Below are 19,738 nucleotides of genomic sequence, written 5' to 3'. Positions count from 1 at the left end.
TCCTTAAATGTAAGTGTGCCAAGACGACAGTCTTCTAAACGCGCGCTCCTCGATGTCTGTCTCGAAGCTTTTATTTGCCCTACTTTTCTTAGGTTTGGTTTCCTAGGCGAGGAGGAGTAATACGGGAGCGTCAGAGTTATGGCGCTAACTATAGGATCACTTTGGAGATCGAGACGGGCCAGGCTCTTGCCTCTTCCCTAGCTTCCACACATCCACCCTCTCCCTCCCCACCGCCCGCCGACCAGCTGAAACCCGCATTTCCGAGACCGGGCGCCGCCCGAGAACCCATCTCCCCAGCGACACTCCAATCTCCGAGTCGTGTCTTGTTCGGCGATGGTCTCGCGGTCTCACGAAGGGGGTGAGGGGCAGGCCCGCCCTCTCACCCCTTCCTCCAGGACCCCCGGTTCCCCAGTCAAGCCGAGACTGCCACGACTCGCGACGAGTCCGTCCAAACGGGGGGAAAGATACAAGGAGGAAACAGTGGCCAAGTCGTCGGCCAAGGATGTGGCGGAGCTCAAAGACTACGTATGGATTTTTCGGGGAGGGGAGTGCCCCTTATATATGGCGGAATGCTGATAATATCTGGTGTCGCAGCAATTGGGCGATTGCCTGGGGAAAGGCGCGTTCGGATCGGTTTACAGGGCGCTGAATTGGAACACGGGAGAAACTGTGGCTGTCAAGCAAATCAAGCTGACGGATCTGCCCAAGACCGAGTTGCGTGTGATTATGGTATGCCATGCACTTCGATGGTCCGTTTAGTGAAGCTTGAGACTAATGACCAAACAGCTGGAAATTGATCTGCTCAAAAACCTGGATGTGAGACACACTATGAATGACTTAGGAGAACGCGGGCTGATTTGTTGTCGCAGCATCCCAACATCGTCAAGTACCATGGATTCGTCAAATCCGCAGAAACCTTAAACATCATTCTGGAGTATGGATACCTAGGCAAGACGGACGCAAAGAACTGACCTTGGTCTACAGGTATTGCGAGAATGGCTCGTTGCACTCCATCGCGAAGAACTTCGGGCGCTTCCCGGAAAACCTGGTGGGGTTGTATATGTCCCAGGTTCTCCATGGGCTTTTGTATCTGCACGAACAGGGTGTCATCCATCGAGATATCAAAGGGGCCAACATCTTGACAACAAAGGAAGGGCTCGTCAAACTGGCGGATTTTGGCGTGGCAAGTCGGACCACGGGCTTGAGTGAGTCCAGCGTCGTGGGCACGCCTTATTGGATGGCCCCCGAGGTCATTGAGCTCTCAGGTGCGACAACCGCTTCCGATATCTGGAGTTTGGGGTGCACCGTCATCGAACTACTCGAGGGCAAGCCTCCGTACCATAACCTGCAGCCCATGCCAGCGCTCTTCCGCATCGTCAACGATGATCATCCTCCACTTCCGCAGGGTGCCTCACCGGTATCTTCCCTATCACCGCTGGCTATACGGATGGGTCTAACTTCATCTAGGCCGTCAAAGACTTCCTTATGCAATGCTTCCAGAAAGATCCGAACCTGCGTGTCTCTGCGAGGAAGTTGCTCAAGCACCCATGGATCGTCAACGCACGCAGATCCGACTCGGTTGTTCCCAAAAAGTCAACGGAGTATGAAGAGGCCGTGAAAAGCGTTCAGGAATGGAACGAAGCTCTGCGGTCCCCGGGAGCCGGAGCTTCCAAAAAGCCACACAAGTTGGACCACAACGCTGCACCTCTGCCCTCCAACCGGAATACTTCTTTAGTTGATACATTGCCCTCGCCCACCACAAAATCAACCGCAGACCGCTTTCGAACTGCCGAGTCGGAAGAGGATGACAATTGGGACGACGACTTTGCCACGGCAATATCTCCCAGTGCACTACATCTTCCCCATCTGCGACCACAGGATAACTTTGGTGGCAAGCTCTCATCAGAAAGGCTGAAGGCTTTCGCTTCGCTTGATGGGTCTGTTCTGCGATCCGAGGATAGCTTTGATAGCTTTGACGATACTTCCAAAAGCTCTCTCCAACCGGTCGACGACGATCCACTGCAGACAATTCGCCCATATGCAGCCAAGCAAGCCGTTCCTGAGCCTTCAAAATCGCAGAGTCCTTCACGCCGCCAGTCAAACAGAAGCTCAACATCCACCTTGAATAACATTCCGATCCGCACACAAAATCCTGCCCCACCGATGAGACGGAGTCGGCCGGCATCTCTCTACAAGGAGAACTCTGTCGAGGATTATACTGACCTAATCATGGCAAATGCGGACTCACTGGATCGCAAGCTGGGTTATTTCCAAGTAAGTTACTTTCAAGCTGTCTTTTAAAAAACAATTCTGACTGGTTATAGGAGTCGGACGAGGACCTCTCCTCTCCAACCCATGACAAGATGGGGTATGATTCTTGGCATAATGATCTGGGTGGCCAACACCCACAGCTTCGCAAACAACTTTCCGTCAAACGTGACCGCTCGACAATAGAGATTCAAAAGTTTGCAGAGAACGAGAACGATGAAGACTTCTCGGATATCTTAGGGGCCGACCAGGTGGCTCTGGACAAGCCAGAGAGTGATGAAGGCTCCGATAGAAGCACTCTAATGCTGAACTCGAAACTCTCAAACAATTCCTGGCTCGGAGATCAGGATGATGACGACGATCCCTTTGCTCAATTGGAAGAAGGATTCGATGAGATGGATCTGGAAGCCAACATCGCTCGCGACAAATATGCTCGGCTTCGAAACCAAGTGGAGGGTCTTGTGGGCTCTTTAAAAACCTCCCAAGACGAGGAAGTTCTTGCAGAAATCTCAGAGCAGCTTCTCACGGTTTTCTGTGATCTTCCAGAGACAAAGAACATTATTATCAGCGCCCATGGAATGCTGCCAATCCTGGAAATTCTCGATACTTGTCGACGACGTGACATTGTCTTCTGTCTGCTGAGGGTTGTCAACGCCATCATCTACAACGACTATGAGATCCAGGAGAATCTCTGTTTCGTCGGTGGAATACCCATTGTTAATGAGTTTGCGTCGAAAAAATACCCTCGGGAGATTCGATTGGAAGCTGCTGCTTTTGTTCAGCAGATGTATCAGACATCGACCCTGACACTCCAAATGTTCGTCAGTGCTGGTGGTCTGAACGTATTGGTGGAGTTCCTGGAAGATGACTACGAAGATGAACGCGACCTGGTTCTGATCGGAGTGAATGGGATCTGGAGTGTATTCGAGCTCCAAGGATCAACTCCCAAGAACGACTTCTGCAGGATTCTTTCCCGCAACTCTGTTCTCGATCCCTTGTCTCTCGTTCTGGGTCGGGCGCTCGACGAGGAGGGCGAACTGGCTGAGATCATTGAGGGCCGCATCGCAAACATCTTCTTTATTTTCTCGCAGGCCGAGAATCATGTCAAGGAGATGGTTGCTGAGCGGACGGTCTTGCACAGTAAGCAATAACATCATGTTGCCCTTGCTACATTTTGCTAACAATCTACCTTAGGAGTTCTGAAGGAACTACGCCGCATGACTCCTATCCACCAGATCACCATGCTCAAGTTTATCAAGAACCTGTCGATGCTCTCCACCACCCTAGAGTCTCTCCAAAACTCAAACGCCATTGATGTACTAACTGACCTGCTCCGCTCAACCATGAAACGAACCCATTTCCGTGAAGTCTCGAACCAAATTCTCAACACTATTTACAACATGTGTCGTTTGAACAAGTCTCGACAGGAAGATGCGGCGCTGAATGGAATCGTCCCCTTGCTCCAAAAAATCGTCAAGACAGAACGGCCACTGAAGGAGTTTGCGCTGCCGATTCTTTGTGACATGGCGCAGTCTGGGAAGGTTGGTCGTCGCGAGCTGTGGCGAAACAAGGGCCTTGCCTTTTATATCTCTCTTCTTGCGGATCCGTATTGGCAAGTCACAGCTCTGGATGCCATCTTCACATGGCTCCAAGAAGAGACCGCCAAGGTGGAAGAGCATCTCCTGGGCAACCGCCAGGACAAGACATCGTTCACCGACGCCATTGTGCGGTGCCTGACACTCTCCAAGGCCAACGCATTTGAAAATCTCCTCGAGCCACTGCAGAAACTGCTTCGCTTGAGTCCTCCCGTGGCATCAACACTTGCCAGGCCAGACCTCTTCACCAGGCTCGGACAAAAGCTGCACCACAACAAAACCGCAGTGCGACTGAACCTTCTACGCATCATCTCCAGTATCTGCGACTCCAGCGACCACCAGGGAGGTCTCCTGGCGACGTACGGTCTTCTCAACGCAATCCGCGAGCTCGAAAACGACCCAGCCATCCTCGTCAGAGACATGGCCGGCAAACTAGTCCAGTCGAGCGAGCGCAGCGAAGCCTTCGGCATCGTCGGCAAGCGCAGACCAACAAGCAGTCGGCGCCAAAGCACCACCACGCCTCCAAATCCCTACCCGGGCTCCTCTACGCCCTCAACCCCCCAAACAAACCGCTCCAGCCAGTCAAGAGGCTACTTCGAAAGTCGCGAGACACCCCGACACCCCCGCAATGCCCTCAGCTCCTCCTCTCTAGCCCTTCGACCCGGCAGCCGAGACGGCAATGCCTCCGCTCTCGGATCAACCGCGAATGGAAATATGCCTCCGCCACGACCGCGGGTCGCTCGCGGCACGTCGAATCGCCTCTCTCACGTTGAAATGCTGCAGGAAGATGATTCCAAGACTCCGAACTCACTCAGTCGCCGGCCCTCTGTTATTCCGCGACGCACCCGCCGCCCTACCCTCGCTGACTCTGACTGGACCTGACTTGACTGGACTTCATACATAAAAGGATCTGGTGGATGGGGGGGTTTTTTTCTTTACCTTCTGTACTTTTTTTGACTATGATGAGCACTGGATGCCGCACATAGGGTATTGATTACTTGAATAAGACATAATTATTTTCTTGTCATTCTGGGGTGCATGGGGTCAATTCTGTCGGCCTTATTGGTCACGGCGCAAACCAGCCGCCCGTCAGACTGTCCTACCGACACAACAAAACTCGTACATTTGCACAGTAGATTATATATCACAAACGGGAAAGGGCTCTTTCGTTCTACATTTATCTGGTCGTTACGAGCATGCCATTTTCTACGGATCGCAACAAGACCGAGCTTAAGCTCGTCGTCGCAGCGCCTCCGGGATGGAAGTTCGCCGCCGGAGACACTGTCATCGGCTACTTGGTTCGCCCTGAGCCGATCATCACACCCGAAGCTACAGTTTCGCTAGCGCTGGTGAGTTCTATGAGGACCAATATGGAAGAGAGTGCCAGCAGAGCTGCCAGCAACAGAACTAGCCTCAACAACCACGGTAACCTTCCTGCCGAATGGCATCTTCTAAACCCCAAACCGATCACTCTCTTCTCCGGACCCTTGCATGTCCCCGAAGACAGCGCCGAGGGGGCTACTTGGTCGTTTTCTATTCAGATTCCCACAAAGCCTCAAGAATCGGTGAGGTCCGGACATCGCCAGGAGTCCAGCTTTATCCCACTAGACAAGAACCATCCCGCGCACCATATCTTACCTGGCTCCTTCTCAACTGGAGGCGAAAGTAAAGATGGTTTTTCTGAGTGCAGTATCGAGTATTATCTCGAAGCGAAATTGCGATATACTCGCGGCAACGCGTGGCAGAGCTTTACTACGACCCATCCTATCACCATAAGGCACCATGTACAGGAGACAAGTCATATGCATAGCCTGCGGCAGCAGATGATGAAATGCAAGTTCCGGACTCTGCGGTTGATTCCGGGTATGGAGAGTGCGAGCTTGTCGCCGAAACAGAAGATGCTCAGGTTCTTCGGCTCCTCAAAGATACCTGAGTTTTGTTGCAAGCTCGAGCTCTCCTTTCCTCGGGCTATCCAACTTGGTGGCCCATTACCTATTCCATTGACACTGAATATCACACCTGTGGATGAGAGTACCAGCGAGTCTATCAGAGGAGTGCCGAGACAGGTCCAGATCAATTGGATCAAGATGGTGATCTGCAATAAAAGCGCCGTGCTTGTGCCGAGCAGATACACAAGCGTCCAGTACACAAGTACTCACTGCCGCCAGGAGCATTCGTCTACTACCAGTTTGAGACTGGAAAGTGTTTTTGAAAAGCTAGAGTCTCCGTGCGTCGTCTCTACAGGAAAGGATAGCCAACCTATCAACTTCGGGCATATGTTCCAACTTGTTCTTCATTCATACGGTTTGACTTATGGGAAAGAATTGATCCAGCGGGTGCCGCCGATTTATCCTGATTTCACGACTTACGCCGTCAAGCACAGCCATGTGGTGACATGGACGGTTTGCCTAAGTGTGGCGGGAGAGATGCAAACTGTGGAAACCACTGCAGAGATGAAAATAGTCGCTGATTCCTAACTACACAATAATCAATGCTGTATTTCTACCAGAATCGAAAACAAATAGCCCCCGTCGTGTATAGATCGGAATCACGTGCATGGCCCGATCCCGCAGCCGATGGGCGGCGAAAAGCGAAAAATCTCCAAACATGGCCTGATCTCGAGTCCCTGCTCTGTGCTCTGCTCTGCGATCTGTAACACTCTTTTCACCCAGGATATCCCTTCGGGATGAGGGCAGCATTTCGGCCGTTGCGGGCATTGGCGCTCGATTCCACGGCCACCGGAGGCGCGGGCTGTTGGTCGACTCCCGGCTTCTCTACACGCCTGACCTCGAAGAACTCTTTTCTGCGCCAGTCCCCGCTGCTCGGTGCAGCCAATTTCTCGTCATGGAGACCACAGAAACTTGCCCAGCATGAGAAACGCTTTTCCACAACTACCTCGCCTCTCTCGGCTCCGGTTACGACCACTGGTTCGGTGAAGAACTCTACGACGGAACAACAGACCCGGGGGAAGACAGTCAAGTACCTGGTTATTGTCGGGCTACTTGGTCTCGGCGCCCTGGCCTTCTCCGACCAGGCCAAGCATGCCTACCGCGCAGCAGAGAGAAGTGGTCGCGTGGTCGGCACTTTGGCCGTGTGTATCAACGAGTAAGTTGGCCTGGCATACTGTCTCGGCCTACAATCACTGATACGAATGGAACAGCTACCGCGTAACCCTCAAGCAAGAAACCTCCACCCCCGAAGAACGCGACGAACTAGTGCGCGCATGCCACAAGCGCTGCGCAGAGCGCACCCTGCGCGTACTCGAGAAGAACGGCTCGATCTTCATCAAACTGGGCCAGCACCTCAGCAGCATGGGCTACCTGCTTCCAATCGAATGGACCTCGACGTTCATCCCGCTGCAAGACAAATGCCCCGTCTCGTCCATCGAGTCCATCGAGAAGATGTTCGTCGCCGATACCGGCAAGACCATTGACGAGCTGTTTTCTTCATTCGAGGCCGAACCTACCGGTGCTGCTTCCCTGGCTCAGGTGCACATTGCTACGCTCAAGGAAACGGGGCAGAAAGTCGCGGTTAAAGTCCAGCATCCCGCGCTGGCGGAATGGGTGCCCTTGGATCTTGCTCTGACACGGTTCACCTTCTCGATGCTCAAGCGCTTCTTCCCGGAATATGATCTGGAATGGTTGTCGAGGGAAATGGATCTCTCGCTGCCAGTGGAGTTGGATTTTCGCATGGAGGGTGAAAACGCCACCCGCGCGAACGAGTATTTCAAGAAGCATTCCGATGCTCCATTGGTCATTCCCGAAGGTAAGCTTGTTTTTTGGGATGTTTCGGGTATATACTAACACAACTCTAGTGATGTGGTCCCAAAAGCGCATCCTAGTCATGGAATTCATCGCCGGCCGACGCCCCGATGACCTCGAGTTCCTCGACGCCAATCACATCGACCGCGACGAAGTCTCCGCCGCGCTAGCGCACATTTTCAACGAGATGATCTTCGGCGACGAGGCCCCATTACACTGTGATCCGCACGGCGGCAATATCGCCATCCGCCTCAACCCCAACCGGAGGCATCCGAACTTCGACATCATCTTGTACGACCACGGCCTGTACCGCAACATCGACCGCGAGCTGCGCCGCAACTACGCCAAGCTGTGGCTCGCCGTCATCGATGCGGACGTGCCGCGGATGCGCGAGTATGCGTACAAGGTCGCCGGCGTGACTGACGAGCAGTTCCCGCTCTTTGCGAGCGCTATCACCGGTCGTGATTACAGCGTTCTCACCAAGCAAAGTGTTGTCTCTTCTCGAACAGCCGGGGAGAAAGATGATATTTCCGGGGCGTTAGGCGAGGGCATGCTCCAGCAACTCGTCGAGCTGCTGGGCAAAGTGCCACGCATTATTCTTCTGATTCTGAAAACCAACGATCTGAGTATGTGTGTCTTTTCTTGCACGAGCACTTTCAACTAACATCGACCAGCCCGCAGCCTCGACGAAAACCTGCACACCCGCCAAGGTCCCATGCGCACGTTCCTGATTCTCGCCCGGTACGCAACACGTACCGTGTTCGAGGAGCAGATGGAGTCCATCCAGGAGTCCGGTGGCGCGCTGCATTTCTTCAACTTCTTCCGGTTCCTGCGTGCCTGGGCTGGGTTCCTGCGCGTTGAGCTGAAGCTCTCAGTTTATGAGACTCTGCTGGCGCTGAAGAGCCGCTTCGGCCTGAGCAGCTAAACCTTTCTTTCTTTCTTTCTGTCTGTTTGTATTTTTCTTGTCTCCCTCGCACATATATTCCCCCCTCCTTCTCTCCCTTTTGTTATGTTCATTTTCATGGTTTCAAAAGAGCACGCACGGATTGTCTTGGGTCTATCTGTGCATCAGCGACGGCGTTTTTCAACTGTGTTTGTTTTCCTTTTCGCTGCACTAGACTTTCTTTCCTGCTCTGCCTTTGAAACACCCAGCTGCCTCGGCGGTTATGGTTTTGTATAGATAGATAGATTGCAGATAGACTTGACCAGAATAGTAGATGACTGTATGGACTGATTGCTACAAGATCAGAACTGTCTACACTACAGTAGAATCAAGGATCAGAGTTGATCGTTTCATTAGGAAACTATCGCGGCACCTTCGCTTTTCCGAGAATGGTGAATGTGAGTTGTGAGTTGATATCCCAATCCCAGGCGCCCGTCAGGAAAAAAAAAAAGAAAAAGAAAAAAAACACTGGAACAAAAGAATCTGTACAAATTGGCAAATTTGTTTGTTTAAACGCTCATCATCCGCGAAGTACGACACTTTTTCGAGCGCAACACGATGATAGCCTCAAGGCGATCAATAGTATCATGCCTTATTCTTGTCGACCACCACGGGGCATGCACGAGACAATATTTCCCAGCGAAAGGAATCCCTTTCCCAAAAATAAATGAATGTCGCTTGCTGAAAAAATTTCCCGTATCACTATTCCTCCACTGAATCGACCGATAAAGACCAATTTATACTGCAGCTGCAGCTGCAGGAGTCTGCTCGATCTCAACCTTCACATCAGGAATAGCACCGCCCGTACCCGACAGGTCGGTGGTGCGGCTGTTGGGGTTCTTGAGGTAGTAGTCGGAGATGGCGGACTTGATGGCGTCCTCGGCGAGCATGGAGCAGTGCACTGGAGGAAGGGATGTCAGCAAGATGTATAACACAGCAATAAAGAGATAAAAGACATACGCTTGACAGGAGGCAAGCAGAGCTCCTTGGCGACATCGGTGTTCTTAATCTTCCCGGCCTCTTCGAGAGTCATACCGCGAACGAGTTCGGTGAGGTAGCTTGACGAGGCGATGGCACTGCCGCAGCCGAAGGTCTTGAAAACGACGTCTCTGATCTTGTTGGAGTCCTTGTCGACACGAATCTGAAGCTTCATGACATCACCGCAGGCGGGGGCGCCGACGAGACCGGTCTGGAAAGAGAAGGAAAGTGTTAGTTCTAATTCGCTTTGGCCAACGATCAGATCGCGGAAATTTCACGGTGTGGTACATACCCCGACGTCCTCATCGGTCTTCTTCATGGAACCCACATTCCGGGGGTTGTTGTAGTGATCGAGCACCTTCTCGTGGTATCCTCTCCGCTGCTGGCGGGGAGCAGGGCCGGCAGCCCGCGGCTGGGACAGGGTGGGCTGGACGCTCTGCAGGCCCGAAAGGGGTGCAAGAGAGGTGCGCGGCGCCACGGATGCGACGCGGGGTGTGATGGAAACTAGACGTTTGAACATGGTGATGGATAAAATTGATGGGTGGATGGTATGAAGAGAGATCAGATACGGGAGGGAGAAGAGGCGAGAGATGATGAAATTAATGCTTGAATCTGATTGCCGGGATTAGGTCAGCGCGCTAGCCCGATGGGGAAGGCATTTGCCTCCGGCTTTCGGAGAAGCTGACTCATGCTACTTTTCACACGCTGTGTTTGTTATCTGTCGAAGATATTATTTGTTTTACTTAGTGGAGAAGTGCCACTGTTCTTGTGGATGGTGATATCACAGCGAAATAACTCGGTGGCGACCCTGCTGCTCGTGGGCCATTCCTGCTCAAGTTTCCCGATTTCCCGCGGGCCAATGGACTGTCCGCTGATTCTAATGGTGGAGAGTGATAGACGGTGGGCCATGTAAATCCAAATAGATTGACACGTTATTACTGTAATCATTTTCAATGCTATAGGAGCACGAAAATTCGATGAGGTTCTGCAGACAACGCATTGTAGTGGTGACCTGGTGGTATCTATAGCCGAATCGGGGTATTGTTTCCTGACAAGGGAGATAATGGACTCGGAGAAAGGACCAAACAGCAAATACCATACTTTGTAGTAGTTAAAACGGAAAACGATTTGTATGTACAATATTTTCTGAATGGCCAGGCCAGGCATATACAGCGTAAGCGGACAAGTCCGGACACACCCCCCGATGACGTAAAATCCACCTATTTACCCACCTAAATACGGGCAAATCGACGCCTTTTTCGAGCAGTAATTGATTTCAAAGGTATCGGACGCCTTGCTTTGAGATTATGAAGGCTATAAACCTCTAAAATTCGACGAATCGTGTCCCGGCTCGGAGTTCCGGGTGCATTTGCAGATAGGGTCCCATAGCCCCACGACGGGTTCCGGCGCGCAAGTCGAGAGATATATCTGCAAGTCGTTCGGGTAAAGACCTTCGGCCTACCACTGCGAGGTTGAGAATCAACGTCTCCGCGTTGTTTATAGCGCTCGCGTGTGCGGTATACAGTTTTGCGGGAAACGCGTAGATCTTCTGCGATTTTGGTAGGCGATTGACCAAGCTCGAGGGCAGATAGAATCGCGGAACGCTGCTCTTTGGATAGCTCTGCGTTTGGCTTTCGATTTCCACTAACTTGTGTACTAAATTGAGACATAGCTGGGTTGCAGAAGAAAAGAGTAACCGCTGGACGCGTAGATACACGACAATCCACGCTAAAATATGCCTGAGGCATCAAAAACTGGGATCTTGCGATGAGGTCATTTTCCTTGCCTCTGCCACATACAAAGCTCTCACGGTTACACAATGCCTCAGCAAAACACGCCAAATCCAAAGACGCTAGGCAGGACATCTGGGGTAAGTGAATCATTGCCTTATCTGTCAAGTAAACTGCCCCAAATACCCAACCACCAATGCCAATCCATCAATTCATCAACCTGTCCATCGACACTCTATAAGTCCAACACATATGCCTAATCCCACGATCCCACTTCATAAAAACAAACACCAACCCCATTTGAATACTCCCTGCTCACACAACAAAGTCTCTCAACGCCCCCATCGCAGCCTTCACCATGGCCATCCTCCTCTGCTCCTACTGCATCAGTTCCATCCGAAGTGCCCGGCGCGAGGCCCAGACGCAAAACTCGTCAGGGCCTCCCTCTCAGACACAACAGGCACCTCCTAGCCGGTCTGGGAAAGAGCAGTCGTGGGTTCAGCGTGCTCTGGAGGAGAGTCGGGCAGGGAAAGGGGGGGACGGGGAGGGGTCGAGGTAATGAGGACTATGAAGAATTAATTGTGGGTTTTTTGTTATCGGACATTGTACAATTATTATCCATCTATTTGATACCATTGCATTGGGTTGGGTATATTATTGAAGGGGCATGCGACAAGATTTTTTTTTAAAGGGGCGGAATATTATATGAGGGACTACCATGCACAGCTCCTCTGCAAGGAACAAGAGAGACAAAAGAAGAAGATCAATCCTAACGTTCAGAACTAATTTACAAGATTTTCAAATAGAAAAGGGAAAGCAATATTATCTTCATTCATTATCAATCAGAATTTTCAGTGTATGAATGATCATGTCCAGGCGTCCAAGTGTGGGACAGCCTAGAAGTCAATATTCAAAGAAAGGAATCATCATATAGATAATGAAGGAGAATGAAAGTAGTCTAGAACTGGTCGTGCAGTTCATAGAGAGTCTTTGGGAGGAGAAAGTGGGATGGATGATGGAAGGCTAGATGGATGTAGTCAGTAGCAGTCAATGCCCATGCCTAGACTGGCGCACATTAGGCCAGTCAGTCACAGAACTGTAGCATAATATGATGAGGAGGGCGAAGGGGCATTGTGTTGAGACATGTGTGATTATCACGAGGCAGTCAATGCCAGATCAGAAAATTCAACCAGGAGTCTTGATTGAGAATAGGCCACATTTTGCGTGTCAAGACTGGTAGTACCCATAGAAAGGAAACACCACTTAGAGCCCAACACTAGGTCTGAACTCTTCATGAAAACTGAAGGTGGTTGCGAAAATGATTGTGGAGTGTTGTTTGTTGGGTGCCAGAGAGAAAAGAGAAAGGCCAAGCGAAGAAAAGAAAATCAAATAGGGAAAACAATCACGTGATTATTGGCAACCGCTTGAGAACGAACTAACTCTTAGCAACATGCGTCTTTCTACAAGATATGTAGCGAGTAGAGATGGAAAAATTAACATAGCAAGCCATTCATATTGACGGCAGTTAAAATATGGTATGTACACTCGACATGCAAAAAATCATGCGGGGATGTTAGAGACGGTAGGTAGGTACTTGACACAAAAGAAAGGGGGAAAGCAGGAAAAAGAGACGCTCATAAGAAGGACACGAGGATTTGGTTAGGTGAGAGGGGCAGAAACTGACAAAAAGCAGCCAGATCCGCGTGCAAGTCAGTGACTGGCTCAGGTCGGGGGAGATTTTCACATGTCAAGGATGGAGGTATGAACAGGAATTGCCATCTATGCCGAAAGAAAAAAGTAGAGAAGCAAACGGTCTTTTGTGAATGCAGAGAGGCAAGGCAAGCGCTTGAGAAAAAAGGGATTGCAGGCAACTGATCCACCCGCCGCCCATTGTTCTATGCACATTTGTGGAAAGATCCGGGATGACAGGCCGGTCGGAGATTGATGGGAAGGTGTTGAGAAATAGAGAAAAATGTTGGAGGTGTCAAGGTTGGTTGAAAGAGGCGTGTTTAGATCAGTCTTGGAGGAAGGCGGTTTTAAATCATGCCAGATGCACCGGCAGACTTCTCCTCTTCCAGCCGCTGCTTCATCTGACCCTCAAGCTGGAACTTGTGGATGACTTCGCGCAGGTACTCGTAGGTGAGCATCGTTGTCATAGCAGCCGGGACGGCCCGGAACAGGTTGGTGCCGATCCCGGAGTAGAATGCGCGCCAGCCCTCCTCGTGCAAGATGGTCTGGCATGTGCGGACGACACCGCTGTAGCGAGGGCGGTTGGGCATGCCGTCCGAAGACGAGCCCAAGGCCCCTGGAAGACGGTTGCGGTCATGGGGGTGTTCCAGGCCTCCTCGGAAAGCAATCTCCTCCGGTGATGTCGGGGGAGGGCTGCGCTGCTGTGTCTGGAGTCGGGTTCGCAGAACCTCATGAGGGTAGGTGATAGTGCTGGCGCAGATCTTGCTTAGGAATGTAGCGAATGAAATGCCGATCCAGTGGGAAGTGCCTGTGGCTGGGTGCTCGCCGATTCCGTAGCCGGTGAAAGCCATCTTCAAGTACTCGTAAAGGGGGAATTGGATGGCTACGTGAGTCAACCCCAGGAGAGCCGGAGTCAAGCCAGAGTAGAACGAGCGAAATCCTTCAATCTGGTACATCTTGCGAGCGGCATCCCAGGTATTTTGATATTGCCATGGCGCACGCAGGCCTTCGTTGCTCTTCTTGAGACTCTGCGACATGAGCCGGGTCTTGATAACCCAGATGGGGTTCGTCACGATGGTTGAGCATGCACCAGCTGTGATTGATGCATAGCCTCGGGAGAGCCACCAGCTTCCTGCCAAAAGGGTTAGTATAGACCCCACCTCAAATGGGATAGGGACATACCTGTCTGGTCATAGAAATATTCGCGAGACCGGTCATAGACGGCCAGGTAGACAGCCCAGGTCGGAAGATAGCCCAGCAGCATAGGGCCAAGACCCTGGTATAGACCACGAATTCCATCTTCCCGCCAGATCATCCGTCCCGTACCCAGCATCCCCCGGTACAATGTCTTGGCTTCAACTTGCGCCCCCCGTCGGGCAAAGCCACCCTGGGCCTGCAACTTGGTCTTGATCACATCCAGAGGACAAGTTACAATCCCAGAAGCCACACCAGCGCTCGCTCCACAGACAGGAGCAATGTAGAAGTTTGGAATGCGAGTGGAGAGAATTTCAAGGCGAGTCATGAAGTCGGAGGAGGTGGACGAGGCATCGACATCGGCAGCCGGCATGTGAGGCGCGGGCGAGGCAGCACTGTTTCCCGTTGGAGGCGAGGGAGCTGGGGAGCTGCCAGCAGCTGCTGGCGCACCTCTGCCCTCAGAACGCATCTTGGGGGCCAGCGCTCACAAGGCGTAGTCTGTCCGATATCACCGAGGGCTCCGGGGTCGGAGCATAGCGGTCTGCTCGATCCGGAACCCAAAAAATAGACTAGGGTGGGGAGTCACAGAGCAGGACTGCCAAAAAGGATGTCCACGGATAGAAAGTGTTGGCAGCAAGGATTTTGTGAGGGAGCCGACGGTTGCCGAAGCGGTGCGGTGTGCTTCTTGGGATGCTGTGATCCCGGGCGGGGTTTGGCGCGCACAGCTCCCTTAGTTGGGGTAAGGAATCAGATCAGGGCCTCAACACAGCCCATCTCGGAGTGAGCACAGGGAACCTCAAAGAGAAAGTTGAAGAGACACAGGTTGAGTTGGTGAGGTGGAGTTCTCCGGACATTCCTTCCCTCTCATGTTTCTCCCCACTGCTGTCTGGCCGGGTCACGTGTGTCCTCCCGCTTCAGGTCTAGCGTGCCCAGCTCGTTTTGCACAACCTCGCAACATCGGGTCATCTCGCGTCCGTTCACGATTACTAGCCCTCCCTGAACCCTCTGCTCATCCTCGCCAATTGGCTTTCCTGGCATCCATAATGTCTGCCCCCTCCATCACCAACTTCATTGTCAAGCGCCCATGGCTCAAGCGCTGGATGACGCCGCTGTCCCAGTGGTACACCGACGCTGCCGGCTACAGGAGACTCGGCCTCAAGTACGACCACCAACCCTTCAACCCTCTCCAATTCATGCGAAGACTGGGGCGGTGTGCTCAATTGCAGGCCATGGTCACTTTCAGTGATGGTCGCAGCTGTGTCACCTCTGTCCCCGGATCCTGTCGGATCCTTGTCTGCGAATTTGCCTCGAAAACCCACGATGACTGACTGTCGCCCAGGTTCGATGACTTGATCCCCGAGGAGACCCCTGTTGTCCAGGACGCCCTCAAGCGCCTGCCTCCCAAGGAGGCCTACGATCGTGTCTTCCGCATCCGCCGCGCTTTCCAGGTTCGTCCCGCCTTGTTCTCTCTGAACTTTCAGGACCTAACCAACAATTCAATTGCAGTGCTCCATCTCCCACACCCTCCTCCCCCCCGCCGAGCAGACCAAGCCTGATGAGGTGAGTTGACTTTTCGCCCTCCCCGCAGAGATCCTAGATTGGCCTATCCGGTTGCACGGATTTGTCACTTCATGCGGAATCAGTCCGATCGAGCAGAATACTAATAATTTATCAACAGGATGTTGAGTACCTGAGCCCGATCATCCGCGAGATCGAGAAGGAGGTGAAGGAGCGCGAGGACCTGGATACCCTTGTTGTTCGCCGTTAAAGCGGTGCAGTCTGCGAACATGCAAGACTGGACACATGAAAACCATCAAGGGTGGCAGATGCTTTCTGCGTGATATAGACGTTGGATTTCTTTTGTTTTTGCGATGCTGGGGGGGGTGACTATGACCTGTGTGTACGGATAGTGTACAAATCGATTTCTTCGTACTCTCTACTGGTCCTTCTGGTCGTATAGTCCTCTTATTGCGATAAACCAGCCATCCTGCGCTCATGGATGGCCACATGAACATATTCTTCGGGAATATCCCCTTTGGTCGTATACATGGTGAATGATATACTACAAGATCCAGTCCAACACCGACATCATCAATCATACCAGAACTGTCCACTCAACTAGTGAGAACGGCCACATCCACGTCTCCAACCCGCCACATATACCACATAAACAGGCTCCTAAACAGCAAAATCAGATATTGCATCCCTCGCAACACACCAGATAACATACCGATAGGGGGAAAACTTGGCAGCCAGCTCCAACATATCCTTCTCAGACATGTACTTGAACTTGCCCCCACCCTTGGCTTTGAGCTTGCTCACATCGCGACCCGTAAAGGCCGCACAGCCTCGTCTGTAAATAAATAGTCAGTTAGCTGGATCAAAAAGAGCAAACTACGATCATAACTCACTGGACACCTAAATCACCGGTCGAGAACACATCAATCCGCTTCAAAGCAAAGCAAGCAAACATCTCAACAGACCACTTTCCGAGCCCACGCACCGCAATCAGTTTCTCCACAAGCTCCTCGTCACTCGCCCGCGCCAGCATCTGCGCGCTCAACTCCCCAGCAGCAAACTTCTCCGCCAATCCGTGGATATACTCCGCCTTGCGCTGCGACAGGCCTGCCGTGCGCAGCGTGGCAATATCGATTCGCGCGACTTCTTGGGGCGTGGGGAACTTGCGATCGCCCAGATTGTCAAAGAGCGTCAGGAACTTGTTCCGGATAGACTTCGCCGCGGCGCCGGAGACTTGTTGCCCGATTATACTGCTCGTCAGGCTGTTGAAGGGGTCGATTTCTTCTGCTAGACCGGCGGGCGAGAAGACCGGGCATGGGTGCGCTTCGATGACGGGTTGGAGGCGCGGGTCTGTGGCTATTAGGTGGGCGACTGCTTTCTCGAGAAGTGTTCCTGTTGTAGCGACGGGTCGGGGCAGGCCGGTCTTTGAGGGAGAGGCATCTTGTAGGTCTTGCGGGTAGGCAGTTACGGAGGAGCCGTGGGGGGTGAGGAGGGTTGCGTTCGTTCGGTGCGGATCGACAGGGCGGTTGAGGGGGGGCGGGGTGAGATGTCGGGTTTTAGATGGTGTAGCTGGGGATTCTGGGGTCCAGTAGGAGTCGGAGGTGGTGGATGGCTTCACGGCTGGAATCGGTTTCTTTGGCTTCGTAGAGAGCTTGCGGGGTTTGGAAACGGCACTGCGTTGCACTCTTGACTTGCTGGGTGCTGTGCTCTGCAGCACGGGTGGGTTCTGGATGCTGGGGACTGTGCTCAGTCGAGTAGACCGTCTGAGTGCCATGTTCGAGGTTGGTTGAAGTTGATACAAGGAGGGATGGGCGTGAGATTCGGGGTGGGCGGAGGGCGGTGCCGATGCTTGGCAGACCCTCGTGTATGAACGATGACTTCAAAGTGAGAAATAATAAGATCAAAGACACATATTTCCGATTCAATCGTTATGATTGATTCTGCAGGTTTACTCTCCGCATATAGAGAACATGTACGGTGGAGCCGCGGCAGGGGGCTTGATCGCGGACACGCAGATGTGGAGATCAAACTGCTCACCATCCTTGATAACTAATGAGCGAGACATTGCAATTCCATCTTTGAGCGAAGCTAGACTATGGTACACGTAACTTGTAGCAAAGGATAACATATCCGACCGTATATATATGGGTGTTCCTGTCCATCGATCAGAAATATACATTACCAGTATCCACTATCCAGAGATATATATCCAGGAAAAAACCCCTCCATCCACTGGTACTCCTAACACATCCCACAGTGACTAAAAACCTCAATTGCAATGATCATTTCCCCATCCAGCAAATCCCACAGCAAACCCGTTCGGTCAACAAATAGGCATTGTGCCCTGGTTGATAGGAGGGAATGTCATGCGATTGGCCCTGTCTGCTCCGCCCGTTGTTGGTTCCAAGGTTCTATTTCGAGAAACACTCGTTCCACGGTAGTCCAGTCTTACAAGTCTACAGCCTGGTAACGGCAATACCCACGGCTTTTGGAGTTTCAAAACTGAGCTATTAGTTAAGTAGAGAGAGAGAGAGAGAGGGAGAGGGAGAGTGTGTGTGAAGTGTGTATGTATACTGGACTGCTTGGGATCAAAAGCAACCAATTGTGCCCCACCACGACAGCATTGGAGGCTAGGAAGGGGATGGACACTAGCAATGTCTGACAGAAACAAGGATTCTTTTGAAGCCTTCTTTATGGGGGAGTGGGGGTCAAGAACCAGCCATCGACAAGGCTGATTGTGTTCTTGACTAGACATGAATCCCTGCCTGTGAGACGAATCGAGCTGAGGTGGTACAATAATAGAAACAAAGAAAGAAAGCTTACAACGAAGTCCAAACAAGAATACCCAAAAAGCTAGTTTTATTTTTTATCGGTCACGAGCTCTGGAGAATATGTCGCATTCCCACGGATACCGTTTTCAACTGATACGCCGACCGTTCTAAACGCATTTTTTACGCTCTGCCTTCCCAGCCAGATCTCGGAATGTAGGTCGACATGCCACGGCTAGCCGACCATGCGATTAATATTAAAACAGGTTCCATCCCGCACGGACTCGGCCGGACTTGGCTGTTGGGATTTAGTTGCATTGCGTCTTCGTAACTTACACTCGGTGGCGCGGCAGACACGGGTGGTAGCCTAGGGGATGGATAGTACGGTAATCCCTAACCACTGCCCGCCGCTGCCAATGATAAAGAAACAATTGACAATTCTTTGTGAGAGTACGTTCAATGGATCTCGCCAAGGATATAATTTTTTTTTTCACTTGATATGCTTAGTGGAGCAAAGATTTCTGTTCAAGTGGAGCTGGGCGCCGAGGCCCCAGAGTACGTCGGCTCCGGCCCATAATTGATCTGAAACATTTCATGACTACGCGTTACCAGAGTCTGACAGTACTCTGTATGTACGAAAGAAACTCGAGGAACCCTAAGCAATCAGCCTCAGATGACTAGCAACGGTCGGCATTACACGCCTAAGGACGAGTTTTGTGGCAGCTTCCTCTATGGCGATCAGGAACAGGGGAAGAAGATGATCGGAGCCAGGGCGTTACTGTATGATGCAAAGGATCCTGCGTGGCAATCAAGCTAAATTATGTTTTATTAGGATGGACAATTCACTAACTAGTGCCTGTCAGAGAAAATGGATAGGAGAAAAGGGGGCACAAAATCAATCAATCAAGTGAAAAGATACATACACATATGCATGTGAATACAGTCTAAGTTGATAATAATTATATCATTGTACCCATTCTGCCGCGAGGGACGATCGGGTGCTTCACGTTGACAGCTTAGCTTGCACCGATAGCCACAACTGGCGGACGAGTTATTCCATTGTGCCAATGAGAGACCTCACATACCGGAAGGCCCCATGGACGATGGCGGCAGGGGGCGGGTCCCCACCAAAGGCTTGGTTGCAGGACATTTATTTAGATCGACGACTTGTTTCCTGCCTTGCAACTAGGATGGGTATAGGATTTAAGGGAGGACGAGTGGTAGTGGCGAGGATTACATTGAACCTTTAGCTAATGATGGCCCTATTCTTCACAGACTATCTTTGTTACTGCTC

General features: G+C 51.8%; 7 protein-coding genes across 7 annotated transcripts; 4 read left to right on the top strand and 3 right to left on the bottom strand.

Moving 5' to 3' along the window:
* Nucleotides 1-333: 333 nt before the first annotated feature.
* PFLUO_LOCUS8186 (Protein kinase of the Mitotic Exit Network) lies at nt 334-4,745 on the top strand (the record flags this gene model as incomplete). The annotated part of the gene is made up of 8 exons (XM_073785898.1): nt 334-525; nt 595-729; nt 787-816; nt 870-934; nt 985-1,417; nt 1,468-2,274; nt 2,325-3,408; nt 3,463-4,745. The coding sequence occupies 8 exons, from the start codon at nt 334-336 to the stop codon at nt 4,743-4,745; spliced, it is 4,029 nt and encodes a 1,342-aa protein (XP_073642207.1).
* A 314-nt stretch (nt 4,746-5,059) lies between these two features.
* PFLUO_LOCUS8185 (uncharacterized protein) lies at nt 5,060-6,340 on the top strand (the record flags this gene model as incomplete). The annotated part of the gene is made up of 1 exon (XM_073785897.1): nt 5,060-6,340. The coding sequence occupies one exon, from the start codon at nt 5,060-5,062 to the stop codon at nt 6,338-6,340; it is 1,281 nt and encodes a 426-aa protein (XP_073642206.1).
* A 209-nt stretch (nt 6,341-6,549) lies between these two features.
* Nucleotides 6,550-8,549, top strand: PFLUO_LOCUS8184 (uncharacterized protein; the record flags this gene model as incomplete). The annotated part of the gene is made up of 4 exons (XM_073785896.1): nt 6,550-6,968; nt 7,024-7,628; nt 7,678-8,250; nt 8,299-8,549. The coding sequence occupies 4 exons, from the start codon at nt 6,550-6,552 to the stop codon at nt 8,547-8,549; spliced, it is 1,848 nt and encodes a 615-aa protein (XP_073642205.1).
* A 755-nt stretch (nt 8,550-9,304) lies between these two features.
* Nucleotides 9,305-10,065, bottom strand: PFLUO_LOCUS8183 (iron-binding protein; the record flags this gene model as incomplete). The annotated part of the gene is made up of 3 exons (XM_073785895.1): nt 9,305-9,468; nt 9,528-9,756; nt 9,838-10,065. The coding sequence occupies 3 exons, from the start codon at nt 10,063-10,065 to the stop codon at nt 9,305-9,307; spliced, it is 621 nt and encodes a 206-aa protein (XP_073642204.1).
* Nucleotides 10,066-13,311: 3,246 nt separating this feature from the next.
* PFLUO_LOCUS8182 (uncharacterized protein) lies at nt 13,312-14,627 on the bottom strand (the record flags this gene model as incomplete). The annotated part of the gene is made up of 2 exons (XM_073785894.1): nt 13,312-14,096; nt 14,147-14,627. 2 exons carry the CDS (start codon nt 14,625-14,627, stop codon nt 13,312-13,314), a joined length of 1,266 nt encoding a protein of 421 aa, XP_073642203.1.
* Nucleotides 14,628-15,201: 574 nt separating this feature from the next.
* On the top strand, nt 15,202-15,926 carry PFLUO_LOCUS8181 (Cytochrome b-c1 complex subunit 7; the record flags this gene model as incomplete). Its single annotated transcript, XM_073785893.1, has 4 exons — nt 15,202-15,368; nt 15,498-15,606; nt 15,665-15,718; nt 15,837-15,926. 4 exons carry the CDS (start codon nt 15,202-15,204, stop codon nt 15,924-15,926), a joined length of 420 nt encoding a protein of 139 aa, XP_073642202.1.
* A 346-nt stretch (nt 15,927-16,272) lies between these two features.
* Nucleotides 16,273-17,450, bottom strand: PFLUO_LOCUS8180 (3-methyladenine DNA glycosylase; the record flags this gene model as incomplete). The annotated part of the gene is made up of 3 exons (XM_073785892.1): nt 16,273-16,336; nt 16,389-16,511; nt 16,570-17,450. 3 exons carry the CDS (start codon nt 17,448-17,450, stop codon nt 16,273-16,275), a joined length of 1,068 nt encoding a protein of 355 aa, XP_073642201.1.
* Nucleotides 17,451-19,738: the final 2,288 nt, after the last annotated feature.

The sequence above is a fragment of the Penicillium psychrofluorescens genome (assembly GCF_964197705.1).
Source record: "Penicillium psychrofluorescens genome assembly, chromosome: 5".
Classification (NCBI taxonomy): domain Eukaryota; kingdom Fungi; phylum Ascomycota; class Eurotiomycetes; order Eurotiales; family Aspergillaceae; genus Penicillium; species Penicillium psychrofluorescens.
The sequence above is the reverse complement of the archived record's forward strand: the minus strand, read 5'-3'. Positions and strand labels throughout refer to the sequence as shown.